General features: G+C 53.0%; 1 protein-coding gene across 1 annotated transcript; it reads right to left on the bottom strand.

Annotated features, from left to right (window-relative positions):
* Positions 1-2,002: 2,002 nt before the first annotated feature.
* DRD4 (dopamine receptor D4) lies at positions 2,003-9,023 on the bottom strand. Its single transcript, XM_029963783.1, has 6 exons — positions 8,783-9,023; positions 8,129-8,266; positions 4,021-4,139; positions 3,591-3,697; positions 2,700-3,247; positions 2,003-2,294 (listed from the first exon to the last, which is right to left on the bottom strand). The coding sequence occupies exons 1-6, from the start codon at positions 9,021-9,023 to the stop codon at positions 2,092-2,094; spliced, it is 1,356 nt and encodes a 451-aa protein (XP_029819643.1). The 3' UTR covers positions 2,003-2,091.
* Positions 9,024-12,661: the final 3,638 nt, after the last annotated feature.

A 12,661-nucleotide genomic window follows, 5' to 3' on the forward strand; every position in this document is an offset into this window, starting at 1 on the left:
TGTTGTGGTTGGAGATTTTGGAGGACTCTTGGCAGGCGCGCAAACCTCTGGTTGGTGGTTTGGGTTTGTTTTTAGCTTCAGGCATAGCCCCTGTGAGGGGTCACTTGTTCTGGCTGGTTGTTCAATTGAGGGATCACAATCCATCCCTCTAAGGGATCACAGCCCCTGTGAGGGTCACTTGTCCTGGCTGTTGTTTGCTCTGGATGAGAGGTCACAGCCCCTGTGAGGGTCACTTGTCCTGGCTGTTGTTTGCTCTGGATGAGAGGTCACAGCCCCTGTGAGGGTCACTTGTCCTAGATGGTGTTCACTCTGGTTTTGTGCTGGTGGATGAGGATGGTTGTTCAGCTGCTGCTCCAGGAAAGGTCAGCTGAACCACGGAGTGACCCAACCCAGCATCACACACACACTGTCTAAAGGAGAACATTCTATCCAGAGCTACAGGAAAGTTAATAAGAGAGAAAAATGCAGTGGAAAAGACTTAAGTCTTAGACTGGAGGTCTCTGGCAAATCCATGGAAAGCCAAGCAGGAACTGAGGCAGGATGGGAACAGAAATTACCTGTGATACTCCTGGGAAGGAAAGAACAGGCAACTCCTTCCATTCCCACAGCAAAATGCCCACTCTTGCTTCCCAGAGTAATACTCAAGTACTGGCAATGGTTTCTGCTCACAGTAAAATGCTGACTTCCTGTTTTCTAGAGCATGGAGACAATTAGTTAATTGAGAAGACAGTCTTAATTGAGCCCCTGGTAACCCAGCTCATTCCCAGGGTTTCTTGTGTCCCGCATTCAGACGCAGCAAAGGCATCTCCAAAGTGGCACCTCTGGAGTGCTGAAGCTGCACTTGCAGCATCAAACGAGGCTTTTGGTTGCAAACTATTCTTGTTGCTTCACATCCCTGTCCAGCACGGCCGGTGTGAGCAGCAGAGCTCCTCCTGGGTTGAGGACAAGGCAGCTCCATGGACAGGTGAGCTGGGACACCAGGAATGGGCTTGGGAGGGGCATGAGGCAGCAACGGAGTCTCCACTGTCCTTATCCAGTGGCTGTCCTTATCCAACCCACTGTCCTTATCCAATAGCTTGTGGCTGGCTATAGTCAAGCCTCGGTCACTGCTGGAATTTTGTCTTTACTGCACCTTGTAAGGGGAAAAAATTTGGAAGAAAGTGGGGCAACTTCTCTAAATTGTAGAACTGTAGGTGTGACTCAGCTGCCATTAAAGCTCTTGGGGAGCTTCCCACTGGGCCCTGGTACCTGGGGCAGCTGCACCCCAACCAGGCAGTGACAGAGCTCAGAAAGGCACAGGATAATCCCCTGGGAATTGAGTCTGTCTGTTTGCTGAGGAGAAACTCATTGAGCAATTGCTATTCTTAGTCAAAGGAACACTCAAGACCTCCCTGCAGTACTCTTTTCTGTTTTGTTTCCAAGCAAATTTCCCCCCTGGAAAGCAACAATCCTGTACAAAATCATGACTTGGAAGATTGTAATTTGTGCAATATTCCTTTTCTCCCCTCTGAGCCTCAGTGACAAGCGTTGCCTGGTCCCACTGGCTGTTGCCAGCCCAGGTTCACCTAAAGGCATGGAAGATTTTTTTCCCGTGGCTGGAAATGGTTCCTGGCAGGAATCCTATGGCTTGATAAGGAATTCTGGAGCACTAGCAACGGTGCCTTTGTAGGACCCTTGTTAAATGTGAGTGAAATCAGGCTTTGGATTTAAAATTATCAAGAGCAAGGGGAAAGGAGGTTGCACAGGTAGATGTCACCTCACAGCCCTGTTAATGCCACCCCAGAAGCCAGAAGACTAGAAATTATTATTATTATCCCTGCTTACATCAAATGTGAAAAAAGAGCCTGGAAACCTGCAGTTTCCAGTGGGAAGAGGATCTGAGCTGCATTCAGTGGTACTCACCTGTGACACCTTACTACAGGGAGCTGGGGAGCAGCTTCCTTGGGCCGCCTTCCTTCTCCTCCTCCTCCCCTCCTCCCCAACAAAGACAGCAGGCCAGGGACAGAAATAGATCTTTAATGAACTATACAAAAAATCACCTGGTGGTTCCTGCTCCCTGGAGGTTCCTCCTCCTCACCAGTCCCAGAGGGCTCAGCAGAAGAGGTGCAAGACTTTGCGGAAGAAGTTCCTGAACTCGGCGTTGAACACGGTGTAAATGATGGGGTTGAGAGCACTGTTGACATAGCCCAGCCAAGTGACAGTGCTGGTGACTTGAGTGGGGATGGCACAGGACTTGCAGAGAGCCCTGGTAATGTGCACCACAAAGAAAGGTGTCCAGCAGAAGAGGAAAGCACCTGCCAGGGCAGTAAAGAGAGAAGGTGATGGGAACATTCAAAAGGGTTTAGTTTAACAAAGCTCGGGCCAAACAAGACAGAGGCAGCTCAGAGTGGCCAGGGAACAGGCAGCAGCTGTGCTGACATGTGGAGCTGGGCTTGTGCCCAGACAAAAAATTGGGATGTCTTTCCTGTCACAAATATTGATGAAAAGTCTAAAGTTAATCTCACTTTGGCTTTGAATGTAAGATACTGGGAGTCACAGGTTTGCCTTGAAGGAAACTTGGTTATCATACATGCATTCTCTCCCAGGGGTGGTAGTTGTTGGCACTGCTCTGGCACCCCGGATCCACACAGGTCCCTGCCCTGCGTGGGACAAGGTGGCACATTTCCCACCCTGCCCAGCCCTTCCCTGCGGATACTCACCGACGACGACCGGCAGCACCCGCATGGCCTTGCGCTCCCGGCCGTTGATCTTGGCCCGCTTCCGCCCGTGCCCCGGGTGTGGGTACCTGAGGTGTGGGTAGGACACAGTCTGGATCCCATTGCTCATCCCACAGTCCCCAGGGAGGCCAGTGAGGCTGTAGGGGCTGCACTCCGGCGGCCCCAGCCGGCTCTGCTCCCTCTCCAGGAAGGTTGGGGGGTGGTACAGCTTCTTGTTGGCCCCATAGATGCAGCCCCTCAGCTTGGCCTTCCTGGCCTCTTCCCAGCGCTTGAGTCCTTGGAACATGCCGCAGTACAGCACCAGCATGACGGGGCACGGGATGAAGAAGGAGCAGATGGAGGAGTACACGATGTAGTTGTCATCCTCCAGCTGGCACAGGCTGGGGTCCCGGTTTGGGACGTTGTTGAGGCCAAATATGACAGGAGATGCTACAGCAAAGGCGAATATCCAGGTGGTGGATATCAGGATCAGCTGCCGCAGGTCGATCTGCCGCCGGTTGTAGTTGAGCGGGACTTGAACGGCGATGAACCTGCCAACACAGCCCCGGGTGAGCCAGGCCTGGCCTGGGGGCGTCACTGCCTGTGAGGGGACCGAGAGGCCCCAGAGCTCCTTGTCCCTGTCCTTCCCCCCCAGGCATTTACATAGCCAAGGCATGGGCTACAACCAGAGCACCCGAGGGGCAGCTCTGCTTCCTCACACAGCGGTGCTTTCAGCGTGGCCACCCCTGATGGGACACAAAGCTTGGGATGGAGGATGGTAGGGCAGAGCATCCCCACTTAGGGGAGGGCGGGATCCTCCCACTGTGGGAGCCTGGCGAGGGTGTATGGAAGCAGCGTGATGCCCTGACACAGCCAGAGCAGGGAGGCACTCACCGGTCCACGCTGATCGCACACAGGTTGAAGATGGATGCCGTGCACAGCATCACGTCCATGGTCATCAGGGCGTCACACAGCACCGTGCTCAGGGACCACACACCTCCCTGGAACTGGAAAGATCCCGGGGTCAGCAGATGCCTTTAAAGTGACAGGGAACACCTCCGTGCCTGGGCACCTCAGCCACTCCCAGTTCCTCCAGACAAGCAGCCCAAGGCCGAGCGCTCCTCCCATGGCACAATGCTCCCGGCACGGCAGTGGCACACAGGAGTCAGCCCCGCGCAGGAGCTCACAGCCTGCCCAGGGCTGGCAGGAGAACTGAGCCCACAGAGCATCAGCATGGCCAGGTGAGTTGTGCTGGGCAGAGAAATGGACACAGAATGGCCCCCACTGCCTTGGGTGAGTGCAGGAGCCCCCACCCTCCTCACACCCCCAGAGCCTCCCCAGCACCACAGTCGCTGCACAGCTCCACTGGCTCTGTCCCTGAGGCAGCAAGTGGCAGAACACAAAGTTCCTCTTCCACTTTCAGGTCCCCACTGCTCCAATGTCCTGTTGGCAGACAATGCGAACGGTTTCCCTTTGTTAACACAACTGTTCTGTCCTGGCAGGCAAAGCACAACTCCAGCCCATGGAGACCAGGGTTGGGCAGGGAGATAGAACCTCTGGCTCTCCCTGCACAGTCCCAGTGCCAGGGCAGAGCAGCAGTGACCAGTGTTGTCACTGCTCCAGACGACTGGAAGTGTTGATTGCCATGCTTTGTGATTTTCAGCTCGGTCATCTTGGCCAGGGGCACAGCTCTGCACAGCCCCTGGCAGAGGACTGGCAGCAGGACAGGCAGCAGGACAGGCAGCAGGACAGCAATGGCTGACGCTGGTACAGCCAGAGACTACTTGCAGCAGTTTGTTCCAAGCGAGCGCTCATCTCACCCAGGTACAAACCCAGCCTGTTGGTTTAGCATTAAAGCCCTTTTTAGGCTGATACAGAAATACACCCCCTCAATCCCATTCCTGTGCCATTATTCCAGTGAGCTCCTTCCGCACAGGCAGAGTCCTGTCTGTGTGCTCACGCCTGCACAGGTAACCAGGAGGCTCCATGGGCTGTTCCCATTAGAGCAGCAGGGAATTTTCCTCCTGGTTTGTGCTGGTCAGGAGAACTTCACCATCCTTTGGGTCCTTCTGCAGGGAGAGGTTCACTTAAGAACCAAACACACTGTACAAATAAGTGTGATTTTAGCTTGGAAACAAAGTGTTCAGTAGCAATGGCCCCTTGTCATGCAAACTATCAAACACTCTATATATGCTCTTATTAGAACATAAATGATAAATATCACTATAGTATATATTGCTACATGTAATATATTTAATTTACTATATATGTTTACCTATAAGTAATGTGCATCATCTAAGGTGAATATTTACTATATATTTTTATCTATAGGAAATGCACTCCATAACAATAATTTTTATATCTGTACACATAAATCCCAGGGACTTATTCCCCTGTAGCAACAGTCAGGCAGTGCTCGTGGAGTGTAGTGTTGCTGCCCTCGTGCAGGGTTCAGGAAGCAGGTCTGGATTTGCTCCTGTGCAGGTGCTAAACAGCAGGTTCTGGTTTCATTCATCCCAGCACAGAGCAGAGCCATGTGGGGAACATGCTCCAGGGAACAATGGGAAGGTGCCAAAACCCCTGCCCCTGCCAGGAGGTATTAATCCTCCGTGGGGATTAATACCAGGCAGTGGTGATGTCAGGCCCAGGATTATGATTAGAGGAGCTGTAAAGCCAGAGGAGACTCTGAAGTAACTGTCTGGCTATTTTTGTACAGCATCTCCTTGAGATACCTCCAGGGGAGGGCTGGAGTGAGACCTGAATGCTTCAGTCAGCCTCTTCTCCAGCACAGAGCAGCCACTCCAAACTGAATTTGAAACCTGAATCATCAAACCCCAAATTTTTGCCGAGCTTACTGGGATCCTGACAAGTTCAGTTCAGCTTATGAGAGAGAAAATTTGATTTTGAGCTACAGTTTTCCAAACCTGTTTTTGATTTGGGGGAACTAATTGATTCTGAAAAGGACAAGAGCTCTCAGGCTGCAGCACCTTCAGAGGATGTGACATTCAAGTTGGGTACCTGGAAAATGCTACAAACCCTTCCCTTTCTCCACCAATCCCCAAGACTCTGGCTTTGGGGAGGGTGCTGGGAGAGAACTTTCCATTACATGGTGTTTGCCACCTGCCCACCTTACAAAACGTGCCAAGGACCCCTCAGAAGGGAGAGTGACTTTGGATTAGAGGCTTTGCTGGGCCATGTGATTAAGGGGTACATAATGACAGGAGACTGCAGCAGATTAGCCCATCCAGGTACACTGTGTAAAGCTTTAGGGATCACACACAGCACGAACTGCCTTTAGGAAGCGCTCCAGAGCAGCTCCACCTTCAGTGGCTCTTGGGATTCTCCCCTTTTCTGGAATACAAAGAAGTTATGGAGAAGATTTTATAGGATGGTGGATGGCAGGAGGCAGACTTGGCTTCTGAAACACCCTTGCAGCTGCCTTCCTAGTCGGCCCATTTTGGTATCCATATTCCTAAGCTCAGCTGATTGGTAAGGAAAAATCTGCCTTCTGAACTGGCCTGATGCCAGAAGACCTCTTACACCTCCAGTGCTCCTGAGGCCGTGAGCCAGGACAGGGCCAAAGGTTCTGGTTGTATTTCCTGTGATACCAACTCTTGTCTCAGTCCTGCCACACGCAGGGAACAGCAGGAGCCCGAAAGGGAATTAGGAGATGTCCAGCTGGACTTTGAACAAGCCTCTGTCTCAGCTCAGCCATGGCTCGAGGGCATGGCATGGACTGAGAACGCTGTGGCACCAACTGGAAGAGGAATAATCCTTGCCAGTGGGCACAGTCCAGCATCAGAGCCAAAGAATTGTCCCCGTGCCCCCAAATGCTGACACGGGGCCTTTTGTCATGAGCTGTGACAGCTGCAGCATTCCCCACAAGACACGACCCAGCCTGCAAGGGGAGAGGGAGGGGAGGGAATAGGACACAGGACAGAGGTGCCTCATGTCTGCTCTAATGTCCTTTCTTGACCTAAATCGTTGAGGTCAAGGTTTTTCAGACATGAGGAGCAAGTCTGATCATCCACCTGAGACATTACGAGGGCCTGAAATTCCAGGACACCTCTCCCAGTTATTGGTGCCTGAAAATAAACCCCTGAGCGCTGATTTATAACTGCTGGCCTGTCTCACCTCCCCAGTATTTTGTGTGGCTCAGACATTAGCCAGGTACAGAAGAACATCTATTTCCATTAAAGCTCTAAGATTCCAGGAAAGGCTAATCCTGAATCCTGCAGCAAACAGGCTGACATGCATTCACAGAGAGCCACGGGAAATTTGGAGAGGATAAAGGTCTGGTGTCTCATCAGAAGACACCAGAAGATACCTAATGATGTGTGCATCATTAGGCTCACATAAGAAAGTGCAAGAAAAGAGGTCTTTTGATGCCATACCACTGGAAGTTTTAGGCAGAGCAGCATCACCCTCACCAGGAAAACGGCTCGTGTCATTTGTCCTGGCTGCTCCACCGCTGTGCCCACTGGGAAACACTCATCTTCCCTGACCTGGAGAAGGAGCCAGGTGAACATGCAAATCTGCTAAAACTGTTTCCTCTTTTCTGTAATCACTTACACGGATCTTAGTGGCAAAGATGTTTACATAACCAGCACCCTCAGCTCCTGCCAGAGGCTTCCTGGCTCAGGCCTGGCTCAGCTCCGGCACTCAGGGATTAGGAGAGAGCTGCTCAGAGGAGCACAGCAGGCACAGGGACAGGCACAGGGACAGGGACAGGCACAGGGACAGGTACAGGTGTGCTCCATGGCACAGTTCAGCTGGGGAAGTGCTCCTGGTACTGGCCCTAATTGCTGGGATGCCTCCGCTTACTGAGGATGGTATAAACTGCTGCTGCAGTGGCTCCCGCCAGTGCCACAGAGTCTTTGGGACTCCAGCCACTGTCACAGTCCTTGGGCAGAGAGAGGAAGCAGTTACACACCAGGCCAAGCCTTTGGGGCTATGCAGCTCCTTCCCAAAGGAGAAGGTGATATCACCTGGTGATATCCTGGGTACCTCCACAGCACCTGTAGCTCTGCTTCCTCAGGTAACCCCTGTTTCAGTGCTACCAGCTTTCCAGGCACGCTCTGGTATCTTCTTCTGGCCTCCCTTCACGTATAGGCGGAACTTGGTTCCTCAGGAATTACTGTGGGTGCCTGGGAGTGCCCCAGGCCTGCTCAGTTACAAAAGTATCTGAGAAGAATGGTGAAGAATGTGCCTTTCTGACCAGAAAAACAGAGGTAACCAGGGAAAAGCAAATCCACCAAAACCAATGGCACAGTGGAAAAAGAGGGCATCTAATGCTTCTCTTCTTCACTGGTTCTTCTCATGGTCCCCTGATGAACCTGTCACTCCATAATACCTGTTCCAGAGAGGTCACAATGTCCTGCAAAATCCTAGGACCAGGCAGAGACCATCCTAAGCCCTAATCCACAGCCTACCTTGCCTAAGGATGCTCAGCATGGCGTGGGAGAGAGGGGAGATGTTCTCCCACGACTTGAGAAAAAGGTCCACACCACCAGCTACCACAAGGGTGGGTGGAAACACCTCGTATTTTGCCCTGTGGATGCTTTCATCCACTTGAGCAGGGAAGAGCCTCCAGCTGGTACTAACGGGCAGGTTCCAGGGAGCCCCCTCACCCACCCAACAAAATCCCCCACAAGCACAAGGCTTTACCCATCCCTGGCAGTAATCATTTATCTCCCTGTTACAGAGAGAACCACTCAGCCTCAGGAGCTGCTGGCCCGGCCCGGGGCAGACGCCCCGAGGCACCTGCACTCGGGGCATCTCCGCTCGGTGTGTTTGCGGCTCGGACGGCAGGGCAGCCCCGGGACCCGCCCGCGGCCCCGGTGGCACTCGCAGGTAAGAGCCGCGGTGCTCCGAACGCCACACGAGCACCGCGGGGCGCAGGGGCTGTCCCGAGGGCGCTGGCACTCCCGGACCGGCGGGATGGAGGTGGGGAACAAGCCCGGAAAGCGGCTCTGCCCCTCGGTGCTTGGGCTCTCGCCCATCCCACCGCGCAGCCCCGCAACCTTCAGGCTCCGCGGGCAGCATCAAGCCCCCCGTCCCCCCGTAGACCCCCGAGCAACTCTCACCTCGGGAGTAGACGTAGAGGGGCAAGGACGAGGAGGGGCAGCGCAGGTTCGGCCCCGGCGATGGCTGACGAATGAAGTAACGTTGGTGGTGGTCTTGAGCGCCCGTTCGTGCACACTGCTCAGACAGAACCAGCCCGTTCCGCCGACCCGAATGAGGAGGATGAGGAGGACTCCGACACCAGCGCCGGCGAATGCTGTGGCCGGCGGCGGGGCGGGGGTCCGGTCCGTGCCGTTTTCCCATGCCCCGCGGCCGCTGCCCCCCCGCACCCTGCAGGGGGGAGCCGGGCCGGGAGTGCCCGCCCTGAGCCGCGGGGAGGAGCCTCCGCCGCCGCCCCCGCCCGGCCCGGCCCGGCCCCGCGGGACACTGTCACCAAGCGGCTTATGGTGGGCGCCCGGGGGAAGGGGGCAGCTTCCGTGGTGTCCCCGCTCCCCGTGTCCCGGTAATCCCGTCCCCCCGCCGCGCCCCCGGGAGCTCTCACCGCGGTCTCACAGGGTGGTGTTCTCTGAAGCACTGTGAGAGGAAAGACTTGGAATTATTATAGGTTGGGCAGATAACTGGGAAATTGTATGCCAAGGTATGTGCAGAACCTGGTAATGTTTAAGTGTTTATAATTAACCTGAGTGAGGGTCCAGAGAGTCCGTAGCTAAATTACTGCCAAGACAGGATCCTGTGAGCATCTTGGAGCACAGAGTGAGGATTCAAAGTGGTCTTGATAAGCTGGAGAAACTGGCAAATGCAGGATGCAACTCCAAAGGAATTTTGTGCCTTACCTGTGCTTGGGCAGTAATAATCAACTGCAGAAATGCAGGATTGAGGAAGAAAGCAGACAGGCAGCAAGTGTGGGAGCAAAGGGAGGGTGGCAGCTGAACAGAAGGGCTGGGGTGTCTTATTGCTGGAAATGAGAGAAAAATGCTGTTTGAGGGGTACCTGTGCACCTGCAGGGTCAGGCAGGAAAGACAGGGGAGCTGTGACCCCTCATTTCTAGCCCAGATTGCTTGGGAGATGTGGGACCTGGTCCAGACTCTGTGGGCATCTGTCCAGCTGTGCCACCAAGCCTCAGCCCAGATGTTAATGCCAGGAAAGCATTCAGATCAGCCTGGGCTTTGTGGAAGGCACTGGGAAGAGAAGGCATAGCAAGAAAGGGACATTTACACTCCATGGAGGCGGGAAATTGTATTATTGGAAGCTTTTTATAAGACAAGGAGCTTCTAAGATGTATTTATAGGCTCCAGCTCTCGGAGTTTCATCCAAACTGTTGAGACCTGTGGGACAAATCCTATCTCCAGCCACCACCCTTGTTCCCCCCAGTTCCCCACTCTTTTTTGGAAAAGGCCATGGTTACCCTCAGCAGGTGCAGCATGGAAAGGCCAGAGCCCAGGTTTCAGCCATGGGACACCGATCCAGGTCCTTCCCTTGGAGTGGATCAACAGCAGCAGCTCCACACAGTCTGTTCTGGCCCAACAGCCACAGCTCCACAATTCCATACAGGAGGAGGAGAAAATCCCCTTGGTTTAAGCACTTTGCTGACAGTCTGGCTTGCCAAGTTCTGTCTCCAGACGTGTGGCTTCCAGCCCTGTTCTACAGCCACAAGAATGCCATTCCTTTAGTAGCTACAGAGCTGTATCACCCCTCTCTCCCATCCCAGTGTAGGTTTGCCATCCTCACACTGACCCAAATACCCATGGATTTGTCTGTTCATCTCCCTCTTCCAGTGTGCAGAGAGAGAAGAGACACTTCCACCTGCTCTGAGTGGCCCCCAAACTCCTACCAGCCCTGGAGTGGGTACTCACGTGCCTGTCTCTGCATTCCTTTGGAAATGGTTTGTCTTGGACTCGGGTGGGCACAAGTGTGGCTGCACATCCATCATGTCAGGAGCTCGTTTGTGGGACCTCATTTGCTGGGAAGTTTGGACAAGGCAGATGGTTTCCATCACCTGGTCACCACTTTTCCCATCCGTGGTTGGTCCTTAAAACTTGACTTCTGGCACAGCCTCCCCTCAGCAAGGAGTTGGGACAGGATCACTTTTGTTAGAGCCCTTTTTACTCTGAGAAATCAACTCAAATTAGTCCAAGGAGGCCCTGAAGTGCATTAATGAAACTGTGTGGACAGAATACTGTTAATTTATTTATGTTTAAACTACCTGAGCAGCCAAGAGAGCAGGATCGAAGTGTGACTGCTGCCCTGCCTTCCCACAGGGATTAATGCCATTTATCTAATCCCCTTCAACAGTTAATTTACTTTCATTATCTCGATTTTTCCTGTGGGTTAGTGCTGAATGACTCTTGATTCTCAGTATGGAAGCCCATATTCCAGACTAACAGGGCCTTAATCCTAGACAAATTTAATCCTGGCATGGATTAAACTAATGTGAAATAAGGCTTTTGACTTCCAAAAACAAGCAGCCACGCAAAGCACTAATTAGGACAGTGCTTCCATGGCAAACAGGCTGCAGACATTAGACACAATTCCTTTCTTGGATCAGAGCTGCCCTCCTTGCAGAGGAGAAGGAAGGTCTCTCACATCCACATACTGGAAGAGGTTGTCACTGCAAGGAAAAGCAGGAGGCAGAGGACAGAGTCACCCTCGTGGGTCACCCTCGTGGAAAGCAGGAGGAATTGTGTCAAAGTGAGGACTGGGAATGCTTAGAGCACCTTTGGAGAGGCTCTGGTGTGGTTGGTGCTTTGTGACAACCCTTCTTTGCTCGGCTGCACATCCTGCGGTGTCCTGGTTCCCCACCCCGCCGTGAGGGAGCTGCTCCGGGCAGGAGGTGGAGGGGCTGGGGAAGCCACCACGGCTGCTCCTTGTGTCAGGAAAATGGCAGCGCCAGGAAAACACCCCGAGCAACAAAGGAGTGAGACATCTGCCTGGTCTGGGGGTTTGGACTGTTTGTAAGAGAAGCTCGGGGGGATGAGCAGCGTGGTTTGTGGCTGTGGTGGAGCTGGTCCCCTGCCAGGGAGCCCAGAGGGGTCCCCCAGCACTCCCCCAGGATGAATTAATTGAGGATTTGATTCCCAGCCGGTTCAAAGGATCAGGAGAGTGGCAAAGTGAGGCATCTGTCAGAGTCTCCAAAAAGAGATGGAACTTTTATCAACATATTTTCTCACATCTGAGACACTGAATGTTTAAATAGAAAAGTGGAACAATGTGGCTGCCAAAGTTTCAGCACAGATGTGCCAAACTCGGCTGATGAATAGTGCCCTGATAGCCGGGAGCAGCATTCCCGGCTGTCTTCAGGTTCAGGACAAAGGGAGGAAAACAAAGAGCTCTTAAAGCCAATCGTGTTCCTTTGATTTGCCATATTGACAAGGGCAATTCTCTGTGAGAGTCTCGTCGGCAGCAAAGCCGCCCAGCTTTCCAATCTCCTGTAATGCATTTCCCAGAAAAGAGGCAGGGGCAGCATCCTGCCTCAGGTGAGGCTTTGCAGGAGAGGGAGGAGGATGGCACAGCTCTCTGGGCTCTCCGGGCTGCCCAGGCTCTGCCAGTCCCCCTGTGAGAAGCTGCAGGGATTTATGTACACACTGAGTGGGTCTTTTGACATTTACCTTTCTGATAAGTTATGATAAATCCCTGTAAGATGTAAAAACTAATGCTAGTGGTTAGCTGGGGGGATGGAACTATGGAGAAAATGCCTGGATTTTCCATCTTTGCTTGGAGCCAAAACTAGGTGTTTTTGTGGATGCCACATTTCAGCTTAACCCCATCACTGATCTCACACAAGAGTAACCTGGTGATATACAAGGGATACGAGGGTTTGTGGCACAAGGCAGATCAAATAGCATAGTTCAAAAGCCCCTACTGGTTTTAAAACGTCAGTGAGTTTATTTAAGTCACTTGTCAGGGAAAACCTCCTAGGCAGGGGGAGAAGTGGAAGGCAACAC

The sequence above is a fragment of the Manacus vitellinus genome, unplaced genomic scaffold, assembly GCF_001715985.3.
Source record: "Manacus vitellinus isolate BGI_N305 unplaced genomic scaffold, ASM171598v3 scaffold_63_pilon, whole genome shotgun sequence".
In the NCBI taxonomy this organism is placed as follows: Eukaryota; Metazoa; Chordata; class Aves; order Passeriformes; family Pipridae; genus Manacus; species Manacus vitellinus.